Consider the following 19,706-nt stretch of genomic DNA (forward strand, 5'->3'; position numbering starts at 1 on the left):
GGCAATGACACTCACTCACTCACTCACTCACTCACTCACTCACTCACTCACTCACTCACTCACTCACTCACTCACTCACTCACTCACTCACTCACTCACTCACTCACTCACTCACTCATGCATTCATTAATTCATTCAGTCACTGATTCGGTCATTCACTCACACCTTAGCTCTGTCCCCAACGTTACACAAGTATTTACATTACAGACATTCTGAGCCGTGTTTATACTGTAGCTACGTTAGCTAAGTATTTAAGTTACTGACATTCTGAGCCGTGTTTATACTGTAGCTACGTTAGCTAAGTATTTAAGTTACTGACATTCTGAGCCGTGTTTATACTGTAGCTACGTTAGCTAAGTATTTAAGTTACTGACATTCTGAGCCGTGTTTATACTGTAGCTACGTTAGCTAAGTATTTAAGTTACTGACATTCTGAGCCGTGTTTATACTGTAGCTACGTTAGCTAAGTATTTAAGTTACTGACATTCTGAGCCGTGTTTATACTGTAGCTACGTTAGCTAAGTATTTAAGTTACTGACATTCTGAGCCGTGTTTATACTGTAGCTACGTTAGCTAAGTATTTAAGTTACTGACATTCTGAGCCGTGTTTATACTGTAGCTACGTTAGCTAAGTATTTAAGTTACTGACATTCTGAGCCGTGTTTATACTGTAGCTACGTTAGCTAAGTATTTAAGTTACTGACATTCTGAGCCGTGTTTATACTGTAGCTACGTTAGCTAAGTATTTAAGTTACTGACATTCTGAGCCGTGTTTATACTGTAACATTAGCTAAGTACTTAAAGGAACAAGGCAACATTTTGCTTACCGTCTTCTCCAGGGAGAGACAAGAAGATAGGTACCAGTTTCCACTTTGTGCGTTCAGTAGAAAGCTCTCTGGCTGCACGTTAGCCTAGCTTAGCACAATGAATGGAAGCAGACAGTGCCGGTTAGCCTTCGGGAGAGGTGTTAGTTGGACAATGCCTAGGCTAACCGGCCATATCCACCTCCATGCATTGTGCTAAGCTAGGCTAACGTGCAGCCAGATAGCTTTCTACTGTCTATCTTCTTGTCTCTCTCTGGAGAAGACAGTAAGCTAATTTCCCCCCCAATGTCGGTGTGTTCCTTTAAGTCACTGACATGAACCATATGTTTCTCTATTGGCCACTTGGTGATTTGGAGGAGACAGGGGGAGAAAGGGCTCAGCCTCTCGCTCGTCTATATAGGGCATGTCGTGTGACTTCAATCAACGTTCGAAGTACGCTTCACATCCGCGACACTGCCTTGCTTGTCCTTGTTAGACATTAATCACTGCGGGAAAAGAACCGCATAATTACATTTTGAAATGCTTTTTGAAAAATCAAACGTATATATAGACAATCCAATTCATCGGGTATATATGGATAGTCGAAGCTCAGCCGAACGTACACATACACAACGAAACGGATCCACATACACATACACACACACACACACACACACACACACACCCTGATGTAAACAAGACAAACGTCTTTCTCTGGTCTGCATCCCCTTAACACATTCCCTGCCATTGGTTATATCCATCAATATAGCCAGTCTGCCACCACTCTAAGTCTATGGAGATGTTCACCTTCTTTGCAGGGCTATAACTTTTTAATTGTATTGCTAAATTGACATTACTGTGGCCCATTCAACATCGATTATCTATCGTTCAGGATGTAGGAACGTTATACTTTTTCATTCAAACATTCATACAAAAATACCTTCTAGAATATAAGTATGTTTTTATCGTTTTCTGCAGTAATTCCTAGAACTAGAATTCCTAGTTATAGGCATAAACGCATTTATAGATTATCGATTGCCGTTTATTCCCGATACACGCTATATTAAAAAATTCAACTGTATATGATCCTATACGTTATGCGTCATCATGCGCGGAGGAAAGGGGGGGGGGGGGTCGTTTATAATTCCGTGATCGTCAGTAAATGCTTTATGTAGTATGGGTGATATATTGATCAGATCGGTTTGCAGTGAAATTAATGAACAATTGGGCTGAAAATGACATTAGCGTCCTCTTACCGTTCGTCAATGAGACTGGCGGTGAAAGATCCCAGGTATACGACGCCGATCGCCTAGGTCCATTTCCGGTTTGTATGTCGCAATAAACGCCGAAATCATATCGATTATTAAGTTTATAAAGCAATCCATTATGTACATAGTGTCCGTCGGGAGCCTTGCGACGATATCTGACGGCCGGATGAATTTAATCGACGCACAGCAGCCATATCCTGTTTACCAGTGTAACTCGCCCGACCATCCACCAGGCGGCGGTATTGAGCCGTCGTTGTATTGAGCCGTAGGGTCCAGCTGCAGCGCCGGAGGTGTATATTATATGAATTATGAATGCCATGGCAAAAAAATGTAATATTGATCTCAATATCGCTGTACAGCGTGGCGTGGCAGACAACGCATGGCGGGCAATAACGCTGTACAGGGTGAACGGCGGTGGATGTGTTAACAATTTTGTGTATTGAGCCGTACTGTATTGTACCCATTCTGCAATCTGTTAAATAAAGTTTTCATTCACTCACTCACTCACTCACACACACACACACACACACACACACACACACACACACACACACACACACACACACACACACTTGTCCGCACACAACCTCCGTCTAGGGATGATGGATGTACGTTCCGACAGACCGGCGGGACACGTCCAGCTATACGCCGGCCTGAGAATAATAATGGGATTCGGGGACCGACCTCATCTGAAAACTTGAGACGGAGTTGGATCGAGATACTGTTGTTTGTGTCGCTGTTTAATCCACAGATCATTTGAATCACCACCGCTATCAATTACGCTCTCCGGCTCTCTCTCTCTCTCTCTCTCTCTCTCTCTCTCTCTCTCTCTCTCTCTCTCTCTCTCTCTCTCTCTCTCTCTCTCTCTCTCTCTCTCTGCGTCTCCGGCGGCCGCTGGCTCGCTCACACATCCTCTTTCATTAGCGGCCGCGGATACCGAGCTCGTTGTTGCTGCTCCCTCTCCGGGGGGCGAGAGTCATTTAAATATAGCGCGGCCGTGCACATGTGTGTGTGTGCGTGCGTGTGTGTGCGTGTGTGCGTGTGCGTGTGCGTGTGCGTGTGTGCGTGTGTGTGTGCATCGTGCCGTTATTTACTCCCTGTACAAACAAAGCAAGGTCAGCTCAAGGTGGCGCAATCTCTCCATCTCTCCCCTTAACACACAAACAAGTTACCCCCCCCCCTCCCCCCCCCCCCCACTACACTAACTCTATGAATAGGCAAAAAGAGAGAATGAAGCAGCAACGCTCTCTCTCTCCAGCTGCCCGGACTAAAGTCAATTATATCCTCCCCTAGGGTTCCTCTTTTTAAACAATACCATTATAGTTGCTAATAGTTTTTAATGACTAACATTCTTTTTACCGCACCCCTCCTCTCTCTCTTATTTCTCCTTGTTGAACTCTCTCCCTCTCTCTCTCTTTCTCTGTTTTTCTTCTTTTTTTTTTTCAGGGACACGGCTATTTTGGATCCGTAATTAACGGACAGGAGGAGAGGAATATGAATCCACGGCCCCTCGCCGCCTCCCGATTCTGAATGCCTCTGTTTTAGTCGCTCGTCGTGATTAATGCCAATACATATTGGTTGAGATAACCATTTAGCGGTTAATTTAGCCAAATTTATTGCCGGCACGCCGGCAGCTGGAGAGGAGAGGAGAGGGTCTTCAGTTGAGCCAGAGGAGGCGGAGAGAGGGCAGAGCCGCGCGAGGCTAGAGGCCACGGCGGCTGCCACAGTACCACAGCACCCTCTGGCGGAGAGACAGAGGTACTGCAGCGAAGAGGACAGACACCGGCGGAGCCTACAACAGTGTGTATGTCAATAAAGCTGGGGGTCACTGAACAAGAAGACCTCTTCTGTTTGCGTCCATTAGCCTGTTTGATGGCTGAATGTACTTCCAAGCCCATGGTCTTATCATTTATATGTAAATACAATATGCATTAATATCACTGTTGGACAGTCTAGTGTAGGGTGTGTCAACGGGGTCGGTACCACCCCCCAGGGGGCGTTCAGAGAGTGTCAGGGGGGCCTTTTGCTTTTTCCAAATCCAACAGTGCAAAAATGCTTCCGCATTCGTCACCGGAGGTACCGTAGTGGCGTGCGGTAATGCGCCTTTCATTTTCCTTCACGCAGCGCCCAGCGGCGGCGTGCTCGCTCAGGTGCGTGCGTGCGCCGGCGTGCTCGCGAGGTGCTCGCGAGGTGCTCGCGCATGCGCATGAGATCCCGCCTTAACAATATATATAAGTCACCGCCCCAAATTCAGTATCCAGAAATAGCTCAATTGGCAAGACGCCATGGCTGTGGATCCTACAGCTAGTTGTTGGTGAGTTCGAATCCCGTCAAATATATTTTTTTTAACGTGATTTTTTTTTAACGTGTATTCTTTCGCCGGTTAAGGTTAGGCATGGTTAAGGTTAAGGTTAAGGTTAGGCATTGTTTCGGAGTTGGTTAAGGTTAGAACGGTTAAGTTTAGGCGCTGTTAAGGAGCTGGTTAAGGTTAGAGTTTGTCAAAGAGAATGGCAATATTCTTTCTATGGTTAAGGTTAGGCATGGTTAAGGTTAAGGTTAGGCATTGTTTCGGAGTTGGTTAAGGTTAGAACGGTTAAGTTTAGGCGCTGTTAAGGAGCTGGTTAAGGTTAGAGTTTGTCAAAGAGAATGGCAATAGACAGCCTATTTCCGCGCGACAGCTCCCAAAGCGGGCCTGAAAAGAAAGGCGCTTTACCGTAGTGGCGTGCGGTGACGAATGCTTCCGCATTTTTGCACTGTTGGATTGGGAAAAAGCCACACGCGTCAGGGGGGGCCTTCGGAGAGGGTCAGGGGGGGGGGGGCGTTCGGAGAGGGTCAGGGGGGGCGTTCGGAGAGGGTCAGGGGGGCAGGATTGTTGAAAGGGGGGCATTGAGATGCTCAAAGGAGGCGCTAGTTTATTTAATTTATTATCATTGTTTTAATATTTAATTTAAAATTTATTTTTATTAATAATATTGACTGGAACCAGAGAGGAGCCCACATGCAGTGAGGCACCATCACAGTCCAAGACACCACTGGTTCTATCTCTGTTCTGAGATGGATCCAGCAGGACTTCCTGCCTCTGTATTTGACCCTTTAGTACATTCATGTAACTGCTTGAGAGTCCATTCTTAATGTAATCTTTTTAACAATGCAAAACAAATTCTTGAACCATTTATATAGCATTGAATCGAATCGGAAATCGAATATATCGAATCGATCCGGGGCCTCGTAAATCGGAATCGAATCGTTTTGGGAAATCAGTGGCGACACCTAGCCCTAGTTCCATGTGTGTTGCTGCCACGGGGGGGCGGCGGCCGACCCCCACGTGACCTTTGCAAAACAGGAAGCAACTGAGTTTATGGGAAATTAGGTCTTGAGGAATTGAGCTAGCAATCGGTTTGGCAATGGTCCTGTTTGTTTACAGTAATTATACAGAGAGATATCACAACTACTAGTCTGACAATGATATATATATATATGTCCTTGAGCGAGACACTGAACCCCTCATTATGAATTGAAAATGGGGGACCCTGATGTAAACAAGACGAAAGTCTTTCTCTGGTCTGCACCCCCTTAACAATTGTGCGTATTGCGCCGTACCCATTCTGCAATCTGTTCATTAAAGTTGTCAATCAATCAATCAATCTCACTGCTCCCGATGAGCAGGCCGGCACCTTGCATGGTCGCCTCCGCCGTCTGGGTGTGAGATGTGCGAGTGAGCGGGTGAATGTGAGGCATGGGTTGTAGTAAAGCGCTTTGCATAAGAACGCTTTGCATAAAAGCACTATATAAATGCAGTCCATTTACCCTAACCCTTTATTGAGTAGTAGCTCTGTATGGTCTGGTTTATTAAATAGACTGCTCTGTGGCCAGGGAGTCTTAAGTGTACATGTACTCATCTACCGGCTGAAACCGTGGTCGTGTGTATACATACATACATACATACATACATACATACATACATACATACATACATACATACATACATACATACATACATACATACATACATACATACATACATACATACATACATACATACATACATACCGGTACATACATGCATACATACATACATACATACATACATACATACATACATACATACATACATACATACATACATACATACATACATACATACATACATACATACATACATACATACATACATACCGGTACATACATACATACATACATACATACATACATACATACATACATACATACATACATACATACATACATACATACATACATACATACAGGTACATACATACATGTACATACATACATACATACATACATACATACATACATACATACATACATACATACATACATACATACATACATACATACATACATACAGGTACATACATACATACATACATACATACATACATACATACATACATACATACATACATACATACATACATACATACATACATACATACATACATACATACATACCGGTACATACATACATACATACATACATACATACATACATACATACATACATACATAATACATACATACATACATACATCATACATACATACATACATACATACATACATACATACATACATACATACATACATACATACATACATACATACCGGTACATACATACATACATACATACATACATACATACATACATACATACATACATACATACATACATACATACATACATACATACATACATACATACATACATACATACATATGTAGCGGATGGTATCGTGAAGCGCAGTCAAGAAGGGCTGGGGTGAGTAGCGGTGCTATGGGTTAAACTCACTCTCACATCCTCAAAGACAGATAGACACGTTGCAAAGTAGTGAATTCACCTCTTGGTATAGCGGTCTGTGTTGCTGCCCGCGGCGTGGGAGACCGGGGTTCGACTCCCACTCGGGGCATCGAAGTTTGAGGTGACGTTGTCACAACCGTTACATATACAACACACGCATGGCAGTGCTGAGGTTTGGAATGTATCCAAGCAGAACACAGATCCACACACACAGTCATGTCCCAGTTACTGTACACGCACACACACACACACAGACAGACAGACAGACAGACAGACAGACAGACAGACACACACACACACACACACGGCCAATATTATTGTCTGATTAATGACGGCAGCACCAGACCAGTTCACAACCAGATGTTCCACGACATCTACTCCACCGCTCTCCTCTCTTTCTCTCTCCCCTTTCTCTCCTCTCGTCCTTTTCTCTTCTCTCCTGTCTTTCTCTCTATCTCTCTTTCTCTCCTCTCCTCTCGTTCTCTCTCCTCTTTCTCTCCTCTCACATTTCTATCTCTCCTCTCTTTCTCTCCCCTCTCCTCTCTTCTCTCCTCTCTCTCCTCGCCTCTTTCCCTCTTCTCTCTCCCTCCTCTTTCTCTCTTCTCTCTCTCGTGCTCTCTTTCTCTCTCCGCTTTCTCTCCTCTCTCCTTTCTGTCTCTCTCTCTTCCTCCTCTCTCTCTCTTCTCTCAATCTCATGCTCTCTTTCTCTCTTCTCTCCGCTGTCTTTCTCTCATCTTCTCTTTCTCTCCCCTAAAATCTCTTCCTCTCACTGAGTAAGTATACTGTACGTGTACATTAATCTTCTGGATACTACAGCAGCTAATATCCAGGTTAAACTGGATCCTCATATTGTGTCTTCACATTAAAAACATTCACATTAAAAACACAAGATACTGGATTTGATACCAAAACTACAACTAACTACGAACCTAAGAATGAACTACTAGAATTATCATGTCAAGGAGCCCAAATTGATACACATTAGTTGACATTTGACATAGTTGACATTATTTGTTCAACACTCTGTTTCCATCTTCAGTCGTTGCTGCCACTCTAACCGATTTACATGGGGGAGGGGCATTCGATTTTCACTAGCGACCAACATCCTAACCAATCACTAGAGACTAGGGGTGTAACGGTACACAAAAACCACGGTTCGGTACGTACCTCGTTTTGAAGTCACGGTTCGGTGCGGGTTTTCGGTACAGTGGGGGGAAAGTTTGGCTTTCCATGTTCCACTCAGGGGTGATGTAGTGTGCAGTAACTAATTGTACTTGTAGGGCTGTCAACGAATATTCTATATTGAAATGAATAATTGACTCGAAAAAAAAATTATAATTATATTAGATTGTGAAAAAAACGTTAGTACAGTCGTTAGTGGTTAACATACCGTTGTATTCGTTCGGTACACCACACAGCCGTTCGGTACGGTACAGTACACACTGAAACGGTTCGGTTCAGTACGGATACGTGTACCTTTACACCCCTACTAGAGACCAACATATCCTAACTGATCACTAGAGACCAACATATCCTAACAGATCACTAGAGACCAACGTATCCTAACTGATCACTAGAGACCAATGTATCCTAACTGATCACTAGAGACCAACGTATCCTAACTGATCACTAGAGACCAACGTATCCTAACTGATCACTAGAGACAAATGTATCCTAACTGATCACTAGAGACCAACGTATCCTAACTGATCACTAGAGACCAACGTATCCTAACTAGGGGTGTAAAGGTACACGTATCCGTGCCGAACCAAACCGTTTCAGTGTGTACTGTACCGTACCGAACGGCTGTGTAGTGTACCGAACGAATACAACGGTATGATAACCACTAACGACCGCCCACCGGGGGCTGTTTTTTCACAATCTAATATAATTATTATTATATATATTTTTTCTCTACAAGTCTATTATTAATTTCAATATAGATTATTCGTTGACAGCCCTACAAGTACAATTAGTTACTGCACACTACATCACCCCTGAGTGGAACATGGAGAGTCAAACTTTCCCCACTGTACCAAAAACCAGTACCGAACCTTGACTTCAAAACCGAGGTACGTACCGAACCGTGGTTTTTGTGTACCGTTACACCCCTAATCCTAACCAATCATTGGAGAACAACGTATCGTAACCGACCACTAGAGACCGACATATCCCAACCCATTTCCTCAAGTACCAGAGGGGCAAGTTGGTAGACGAGACTCAAACCTCAAAGTCCTGCTGCGACAACACAAGAGAGCGCTGTTCACTCCAAAGTAATTGGTACTTTTCATCAATTTAGAACAACCTCAATAGCCACGTCTATGTTTTCTATAGCGGTCGCCATTGTTGTTGTTGTTGTTGTTGTTGTTGTTGTTGTTGTTGTTAATCCTTGGTTCCAGCGCACAGCTTGATAACGCTTGACAACAGTCTGACAACTGCGTTAGTCCCGCCTGTGGCGCTGATTGGCTAATCGTTAGTCCCCCCCGCGACGCTAATTGGATAATGGCTTTGTCAACTGAGAAACCGCTGTTTCATTGTCTTGATGCCAGACCCAGAATCAGACGACTCAGTGGAAGTGCACTGAGGGGCGGATTCAATGGTCTGGACCCAGACAAACACATAACGCTACAGTCCCCCATTTGATGAGATTTTATCTTTGGGACCCCAACTAAGACTTTTATTTAGGGATGCTCGATATTGGCTTTTTTACCAATACCGATATACCGATATTGTCCAACTCTTAATTTCCGATACCGATATCAACCGATACCAACTGATACCGATATATGCAGGGTCCCCCCCCCCCCCCCCCCCCCCCAAAAACGGAATAATTTCAGGTAATTAACATTACATATCTCTTGTCGTGTAATTAACACAACATTATGCATACTTTTGACAATAAATAAAAGAATAATTTGTTCTTACTTGCTTGCCTGGATAAGCACTGCTCACCGAGAAGCACTGGACTCCACTGACTAAGGGGGTTGGATGACTCTCTCTCTCTCCCTCTCTCTCTCTCTCTCCACAGTGTTGAATAAGGGTCTCTCTCTCTCTCCCTCTCTCTCTCTCTCTCTCTCCACAGTCTTGAATAAGGGTCTCTCTCCCTCTCTCTCTCTCTCTCTCTCCACAGTGTTGAATAAGGGTCTCTCCCCCTCTCTCTCTCTCTCTCTCTCTCTCTCTCTCTCCACAGTGTTGAATAAGGGTCTCTCTCCCTCTCTCTCTCTCTCTCTCCACAGTGTTGAATAAGGGTCTCTCTCCCTCTCTCTCTCTCTCTCTCCACAGTGTTGAATAAGGGTCTCTCCCTCTCTCTCTCTCTCTCCACAGTGTTGAATAAGGGTCTCTCCCTCTCTCTCTCTCTCTCTCCACAGTGTTGAATAAGGGTCTCTCTCTCTCTCCACAGTGTTGAATAAGGGTCTCTCCCCCTCTCTCTCTCTCTCTCTCTCTCTCTCTCTCTCTCTCTCTCTCTCTCCATAGTGTTGAATAAGGGTCTCTCTCTCTCTCTCTCTCTCTCTCTCTCTCTCTCTCTCCATAGTGTTGAATAAGGGTCTCTCCCTCTCTCTCTCTCTCTCTCTCCACAGTGTTGAATAAGGGTCTCTCCCTCTCTCTCTCTCTCTCTCTCTCTCCACAGTGTTGAATAAGGGTCTCTCCCTCTCTCTCTCTCTCTCTCTCCACAGTGTTGAATAAGGGTCTCTCTCTCTCTCCACAGTGTTGAATAAGGGTCTCTCCCCCTCTCTCTCTCTCTCCCTCTCTGTCTCTCTCTCTCCACAGTGTTGAATAAGGATCTCTCCCTCTCTCTCTCTCTCTCTCTCCACAGTGTTGAATAAGGGTCTCTCCCTCTCTCTCTCTCTCTCTCCACAGTGTTGAATAAGGGTCTCTCTCTCTCTCCACAGTGTTGAATAAGGGTCTCTCCCCCTCTCTCTCTCTCTCTCTCTCTCTCTCTCTCTCTCTCTCTCCATAGTGTTGAATAAGGGTCTCTCTCTCTCTCTCTCTCTCTCTCTCCATAGTGTTGAATAAGGGTCTCTCCCTCTCTCTCTCTCTCTCTCTCCACAGTGTTGAATAAGGGTCTCTCCCTCTCTCTCTCTCTCTCTCTCTCCACAGTGTTGAATAAGGGTCTCTCCCTCTCTCTCTCTCTCTCTCTCCACAGTGTTGAATAAGGGTCTCTCTCTCTCTCCACAGTGTTGAATAAGGGTCTCTCCCCCTCTCTCTCTCTCTCCCTCTCTGTCTCTCTCTCTCCACAGTGTTGGATAAGGATGACTCCCTCTCTGTCTCTCTCTCTCCACAGTGTTGAATAAGGGTCTCTCTCTCTCTCCACAGTGTTGAATAAGGGTCTCTCCCCCTCTCTCTCTCTCTCCCTCTCTGTCTCTCTCTCTCCACAGTGTTGAATAAGGGGGTTGGATGACTCTCTCTCTCTCTCTCTCTCTCTCTCTCTCTCTCCACAGTGTTGAATAAGGATGACTCCCTCTCTGTCTCTCTCTCTCTCTCTCTCTCCACAGTGTTGAATAAGGGTCTCTCCCTCTCTCTCTCTCTCTCTCTCCACAGTGTTGAATAAGGGTCTCTCTCTCCCTCTCTCTCTCTCTCTCTCTCTCTCTCTCCATAGTGTTGAATAAGGGTCTCTCCCTCTCTCTCTCTCTCTCTCCACAGTGTTGAATAAGGGTCTCTCCCTCTCTCTCTCTCTCTCTCTCCACAGTGTTGAATAAGGGTCTCTCCCTCTCTCTCTCTCTCTCTCCACAGTGTTGAATAAGGGTCTCTCTCTCCCTCTCTCTCTCTCTCTCCACAGTGCTGAATAAGGGTCAATGTGTGACAAAGTACTACCGCTGGATCCAGAAGAACGGAGGATACATGTGGATCCAGTCCTGTGCCACCCTCGCCATCAACGCCAAGAACAACAACGAGAAGAACATCATCTGGGTCAACTACGTGCTCAGGTCAGCCACTATGAAATATAACTTTACTATTTGAGAATATAATCTGGGTCAACTAGGTCCTGAGGTCAGCCACTATGAAATATAACTTTATTATTTGAGAATATAATCTGGGTCAACTATGTCCTCAAGTCAGCCACTATGAAATATAACTTTACTATTTGAGAATATAATCTGGGTCAACTAGGTACTGAGGTCAGCCACTATGAAATATAACTTTACTATTTCAGAATATAATCTGGGTCAACTATGTCCTCAAATCAGCCACTATAAAATATATTATTACTGGGTGGCCGGGTAGCGCAGCGGACTAAGCGCCCGCCTACCACCGCAGAGACACTGGTATCGAATCCAGCTGTCAGCGGTACCCCCGGCTTGGTCGGTCGTCCATACTGACACAATTGGCAGTGTCAGCGGGTGGGAAAGCCGGTGGGGTGTGTATCCTGGTCGTTGTAAACAGCGACTCCTACAGGTCGGTCGGGGCGCCTGCTCAGCGAGGGAGGGATGTGGGGGAAGTAGTGTGAGCCTCCCACGCGTTACGCTCCCCCAGTGAGAGTCCTCGCTGTCAGGTGAAAAGAAGCAGCTGGCTGACTCCACATGTATCGGAGGGGACATGTGATAGTAGCTATCAACCCTCCCTAGACCGGCAAGTGGGGGGGCAAATGCGCGAAACGACCAGGAAGGGAGGGAAGGGAATTGGCATAACGACAAAAAATTGGGATGGGAGAAAAATACAGAAAAAAGGCGGAGAAAAAGTAGATAAAAAAATATATATTATTACTATATAAAGTAATACTATTGTTTGTGAGGTAATTAGGTAGGGCTATTGCGTCTAAGTTTTGACAGTACACAGGATGGTGCATCGGTCAGGGCACAGGAATGAAGGTGAGGAGATGTATATTTCTTTCTGGATTGTCTCGTCCAGCAGGGTTTATTTGCACATGCAATATTCAGTTGTCATCAGTCTGTAATAACAATAATTGCTATTAAATACTGGTATACTAATGCAACCGAGAGGTTTGAACCCGTGGCCATAGGATCCACAGGCAGCCGCACTAACCAGCTGAGCTAAAGGGTCAGACTACTATATAAGTGTATATAAAGTACAACATTGTTATATAAAATATAACATTCCTATACAAGACAACATAAAATATTTGTACTATATAAGATTATAAAATACAACATTACTATACAAGACTACATCAAATATTAAATAAACTATATAAAGTAATACTATATAAGAACATCATCTGGGTCAACTATCCTCAGTCAGCTACTATAAAAATATATCTTTACTGTGTAAGACGTCTGTCTGAAAATGTTTAAGCACCCCTGTTCTAGAGTAGATGACTTGGTGTCTTTCTGTGAAATGGGAACAGAAATTGGAAAAAATTAATAACACACATCCTCTGTCCCTTGGTGCCAAACTGTAGAAACAGTAGTACATGAAACAAAGCGGGGCTCGCAACTCACTTTTGATGCTCCAAGGTGTTTTAATTGTGACAAATAATAGCAGCAGATACAACGTTTCGACCCTTCCGGTCTTTTTTTTTTTTTTTTTATCTACTTTTTCTCCTGTTTTTCTCTGATTTTCCTCCCATCCCAATTTAGTCGTTATGCCAATTCCCCCCCTCCCCTTCCTGGTCGTTGCTCGCATGTGCCCCCCACTGGTCGGTCTAGGCAGTCCTGAAGTCTATCAGATGCTTCCTCCGTCACATAGGAGACAGCCAGCAACCTCTTTTCACCTGACAGCGCGGACTTTCATTGGTGAAGTGTAACGCGTGGGAGGCTCACACTACCCCTCACCATCTCCCTTCTTTGCTGTGCAGGCGCCCTGACCGACCTGTAGGAGTCACTGTTTACAACAACCGGAATACCACCCCACCGGCTTCCCTCCCGCTGACTCTGCCAATTGAGCCAGTATGACGGCCGGCCGAGCCGGAGGCAACGCTGACAGCCGGATTCGATACCGGTGTCTCTTGCGTCGGTGACGAGCGTTTAGACCGCTGCGCCACCCAGCCGCACCCCTTCCGGTCTTTTTCAAGTATAAACACAACACAAAATGACATATTTTTATACAGGAAATTAAACAGATTAGCTATCAGCCCCACCTGGTGATCAGGGGCGGTCCCAAGACTTGCATGATTTTTTTTAATACATTTTATACATGATTTAGTAACAATTTATCTTTTACATTTGAAATTTTTTTTAAGGAGATTTTTTATAGAAATATATATATATTACATATATTAAACACAGTATTAGACATCATTTAAAGATAGGCAGCAGTGTGTGAGGTACTTTCTTTGGACCCGGTCCCAGGTCCTAGCCACTGAAAACACAAACAAAAAAACAACAGAAATTGGACACATCTGTCGCCGGGAAGACATCCATCCATGTTGTAGCCAAGTTTGTAGCCGCTGCCAATTGAAGAAAACGGTCCACGATGGTTTAAAAGCAATCACAGCAGCAACAAGACAGCAGTGACGTTTGGCGGCTCGCCAGTTAACCTTGTCGTCACACAGAGTCAACAAAACTACATAAAACCTTGGCGGAAGTTCTGAACATTGATGCCTGAACCAAAAGTGTTGTCATCTCCATCTCAATAAACACCTTGATTGTGTTGTTGTTTTATAGTCAAATGAACCAGGTTCTCAATAGTACAACATCTCTCACATCCGCAGTATTAGACAAATATTGTTTGATTGGCTGTGAGGTTGACCAATCACCCTGAGGAGCTCAATTTGAGTTGTTTATGTACATTTCACCAGAGCTTCAGTGCCTACAATTTAAAAACCCTGTGGCTAACATTGTTTCTGGGAGCGTTGTCCATTAACATTAACATACAGTAGCCCAAAAATGACCATGTGTGAAACCATATGACTGAAATGTCTGTCTGTCTGTCTGTCTGTCTGTCTGTCTGTCTGTCTGTCTGTCTGTCTGTCTGTCTGTCTGTCTGTCTGTCTGTCTGTCTGTCTGTCTGTCTGTCTGTCTGTCTGTCTGTCTGTCTGTCTGTCTGTCTGTCTGTCTGTCTGCCTGCCTGTCTGCAGTCTGCAAGAGTATAAGGACACTCCTATGGACATCGCCCAGCTGCCCAACCTACCAGAGAAGGCCTCCGAGTCGTCAGAGACATCAGACTCTGACTCAGAATCCAAGGAGAACTCTGGTACGATGTCACACACAATGAACAGAACAATGTGTACGTATGTCTGTAATTAGTACATATATATAGTACATATATAGTACATATATTACATACGAAAATAAAAAAATACGGTACTTATTCAACACGTAAATATATTACTTATACAACACGTAAATACATTAATTATACAACACGTAAATACATGAATTATACAACACGTAAATACATGAATTATACAACACATGAATGGTAAATGGTTGCATTTATATAATGCTTTTATCCAAAGCGCTGTACAATTTGTTCCTCACATTTTACCCGTTCACTCACACATTCACACACCGACGGCAGAGGCGACCATGCAAGGTGCCAACCTGCTGTCTTGCTCAAGGACACTTTGACGCGCTGCCCGGGAGGAGCGGGAATCGAACCGGGAACCTCTGGATTACCAGACGACTGCTCTACCTCCCGAGCACTCCGACTGTCGCCCCCACACATAAATATATTACTTTATACTTACTTATTTTTGGAATATGTAATATATGTACTGTAATACGTACACATGTTACATTTTCAATATATATATTTTGAATATATAACTATAACATAATGTACATTATGTACCTTTTTTCCTGTGGTCGATTAGTACTTTATTTAAATATTTTAAGCAAGATCGGGCTGCACACACACACACACACACACACACACACACACACACACACACACACACACACACACACACACACACACACACACACACACACACACACACACACACACACACACACACACACACACACACACACACACACACACACACACACACACACACACACACACACTCTACAAGCCTCAGCAGGGAGGGAGACAGATCTGAGACAAAGTCTGAATCCAACATGGAGATGGATAGAGTGTCCTGTTCCTCAGCGCACAGCGCTCCAAGGAGTGTCCTCCTGTTCCCCCTTTTTTTTGTTTATTTATTTGTATTTATTTGCATAGCAGTTATGATGAAAAGAATACACAGTCAAATAAATGTGTTAATTGTGCAGGAAAGGACAGAAGCCCAGAGGGCCTCATTCGACGTCCTTCCTTCTCTATAGGCCAGGCAGGGGGATGCTGCGTCACCCTCCTTGTTTGCGCTCAGCATTGAACCACTAGCTGAACTAATAAGGACTAATCCCATAATACGAGGAATTCATGATGAGGGACAAATTAGCACTATTCGCAGATGATATATTATTATCTTTGGAAAACCCTACTACCTCTATCCCCGCACTTCTTTTATTTTTTATTTTTTTATTTTTATGTTTTTGATAGATATTATTATTATATATATATATATATTTTTTGGGCAGTCCAGTAGAGAGAGAGAGAGGAAGTATGGGAGGATAGACGGGGGAAGATATTCGGCGAAGGTCGCCGGGTCCGGGAGTCGAACCCGGAACGGCCGTGTTGTGCCACCCTGGGGCCCTATGCCCGCACTTCTACATAGCCTGAGTGAATATAGTAAAGTGTCAGGATATAAGATTAACACAAACAAATCCAAAGCCATGATGATAGTCGGAGAACGGCCATCCCAATTAGATGATTTGGTCTCTTTAAAATAAAAATTCCAACGGGGATTCAGATATCTTGGTGACGTTGTTCTTAACACCCAAGACTACACAACGATTCTCCTCAAACCATGACAAAATGATGGGATGGGATTTACTACCCCTGTCCTTTTATGGCAGGATAGAGTCAGTGAGGGTGAATGTTGTACCAAGACTACTCTTCCTATTTCAATCCCTCCCTATACTAGTAACCAGGGGTGTAACGAGTCGACCTCACAACGATTTGATTCGATTACGATTCTTCAGGCAACGATTCAATGCATCATGAAATCTCTTCATTTGACCACGATTCGATTCGATACATTTTCGATACATTTTCGATTAATTTTCCATCAGTTAATTCCCCCAAAAAATTTGAATACACAAATGTGGCTGGGGGAACTGATTCACTCAGCATGAATGGACTATAGGTCAATAAAAACAATACACACACAAAAAAAACATTAACACATTTCCGATTACTTTAGATTATAATCGATTCTAACATATTCAAATCGATGCATCGAATCGAACACATTAGAATCGATGCATTTAGATTAATCGATGCATCGTTACACCCCTACTAGTAACACAATCCACACTCAAGATCTTGGAAAAACTGATATCAAAATGTATCTGGCAAAAAAGGAGGGAGGCAATTATTTGGTGTGCCTTGGAGAGTTGTTGCTTGGCAACAACAACAACAACAAACTTAGGAGCAACAGTCTGATTACGGGGATCATGCATCACTGCAGAGCCATTTACTACCAATAATAAATAAATATATCTTATTATTCACCAATAATACATAAATATCTCTAATATTATTCACCAATAATACATAAATATGTGTTGTTGTTATTATTATTCACCAATAATAAATAAATGGCTCTAACATTATCCACCAATAATAAATACATATCCATTATTATTCACATAATAAATAAATATATTGTATTATCCAATGATTATATTGTATTATAGTGTTGCCCGGGATCTTACCTAATTCTCTCTCTCCCAACAGACAACGAGAACGCCAAGTTAGAGGGGAAGCCCAACCACCAATCAGAACGCAGCGAGGGCCCGGAGACCACCGACAGCAAGCGGCAGCAGCAGCCCGGCCAATCGCAGTCTTCGTCCGAACAGGAAATGAGGCGCCAGGAAGAAGGCGACAGCTCCAGCAATCCCGAGAGCCAGGACAGTGACGAGAGTCTGGAACCTTCCGACGTGGAGGGAGAGGAGCAGGAAGCAGGGAACAGGGGAGGAGAAGGAGGGGGAGGGGGAGGGGGAGGGGGAGGGGGAGGAGGCCGGCTGGGCAGGTTGGCAGCGTTGGGAGGGTTAGGGGCACTGGGGAGCCTGGGGGGCCTCCACATTAAAGTGGAACACTACGGAGAGGGGGAGAGGGGGGTCGAGCTGCACAACTCACAATCTTCATCGTCCGAGGAGGAGGAGGAGGAAGAGGAGGACGACGACGACGATGTAGACGACGAGGACGGGGGGAGCGCCAAGGCTTGCGACGGCGCCAACGGCGTGGCCAACAACGACGTGGCGGCGCAGGCGGCCAGCAAACACCAGAAGAGGAGGAAGAGGAGGAAAAAGCAGAAGTGGGACGGAACTCGTGGCAGGAGGCTCCGCCTCTCCTCCGCCACGCCCAGCCCCGTCGCCATGGGAGACGACGCGCCGTTGGTCGATCCTTCCAACGGTGTGACCGGCGGCGCCTCCTCCCACCTCCTCCCTTCCTCCGCCTCTCCGACCGGCACCGCCGCCGCCTCCGTGCTGAAGATCAAGACGGAGATGTCTGAGCCCATCAACTTCGACAACGACAGCAGCATCTGGAACTACCCCCCCAACAGAGAGATCTCCAGGAACCAGTCTCCGTACAGCATGACGGCGAAGCCGGCCGCCTTCCCCTCCCCGCAGGGGGCCTCCCTGCTGCAGGTGGCCATCCCCGACTCCGTCCTCACCCCGCCCGGAACCGACGGAGGCGGCGGAGCGAGGAAGCCTCCTTACAACGGGAGCTCGGCGCCGTCCTCGGCCTCCAGCGCCGCGAGCTTAGCGCCTCCGTCCAACGCCTCCTCGTCCGACCCCCTCTCCCCTCCCCTGTCGGCCTCGCCGCGGGACAAGCATCAAGGCCCTCCCGCCACCTCCTCTTCCTCCTCTTCCTCCTCTTCCTCCACCTCTTCCTCCTCCCTGCTGTACCCCGGAGGCGACCTGGAGGCGCTGCAGCGGCTGCAGGCCGGCAACCTGGTTCTTCCGCGGGTCCACCGCGCCACCGCCGGCAGCGGGCCGGCGGCGGCACCACCGCGGGTCTACACCACCGGCACCATCCGGTACGCGCCGGCCGACGTCACGCTGGCCATGGCTCAGGGGAACCTCCTGCCCAACGCCGCGCACGCCGCGGCCGCCGCCGCCATGAACTTCGCGGACGGCTCGGGGTTCGGCCTGGACCCCAAGACGCCCATGGAGATGCTCTACCACCACGTCCACCGGTTGAATATGTCGGCGGCGGCGGCGGCGGCCGGCCCGTTCGTGGGCTCGGCGGCGGCGATCACCGGCGGTGGGAACGGCGGCCTGTCTGGGGGCGGGCAGATGCCCACGGCGGGGAACGTGTTCACCACGGCGGAGGGACTTTTCTCCACCCTCCACCCCTTCCCGGTCTACAGTAACGGCATCCACGCCGCGCAAACTCTGGAGAGGAAGGAAGACTAACGCGAGACACTCACGACCGCATTACTGTGTTACAAAACTAAAACAACTGTGTCAAAAAAGGGAAGAAAAAAAGACTACTTACTTACTTACCCTCTCTCTTTAAATCGACGCGGCGTAGAGACTGTGTTAGCGAGAGGAGAGGTTTGATGAAATGTATTCTAGCACTTTGAATCTGAGCAACTGAGCTTGTGTAATATCGACATGAATGACCCTCAACCATGTCCCCTGTTCTGTCTTCTTCTCTCTCCTTCTCTTCCTCCTCCTCCCCCTGCTTTCTCAATCTCTCTCTCTCCCCCTTCTTTGCTCCCTCCTCCTCCTCCTCCTCCTCCTCCTCCTCCTCCTCCTTCTTCTTCTTCTTCTTCTTGCGATCAGCAACATTTCTTTCTCTGAAACAAATGAAACTGACTATTCTTTATTGTAAAGAATTCCTTTTTTGCCTACAGAG

General features: G+C 45.7%; 1 protein-coding gene across 1 annotated transcript in view; it reads left to right on the forward strand.

The window, feature by feature from the left end:
* The window catches only part of npas3 (neuronal PAS domain protein 3), a gene marked incomplete at both ends in the record, with an annotated part of 23,357 nt that extends 4,096 nt beyond the window's left edge, over window positions 1-19,261 (forward strand). Inside the window, 3 exons of the mRNA XM_084308585.1 lie at window positions 11,671-11,818; window positions 14,869-14,984; window positions 17,577-19,261. Of these exons, the coding sequence (XP_084164711.1) occupies window positions 11,671-11,818; window positions 14,869-14,984; window positions 17,577-19,261 (1,949 nt within the window). The remainder of the gene's footprint in view (window positions 1-11,670; window positions 11,819-14,868; window positions 14,985-17,576) is intronic.
* Window positions 19,262-19,706: the final 445 nt, after the last annotated feature.

This window comes from Notolepis coatsorum (genome assembly GCF_963971535.1).
Source record: "Notolepis coatsorum genome assembly, chromosome: 2".
NCBI lineage: Eukaryota > Metazoa > Chordata > Actinopteri > Aulopiformes > Paralepididae > Notolepis > Notolepis coatsorum.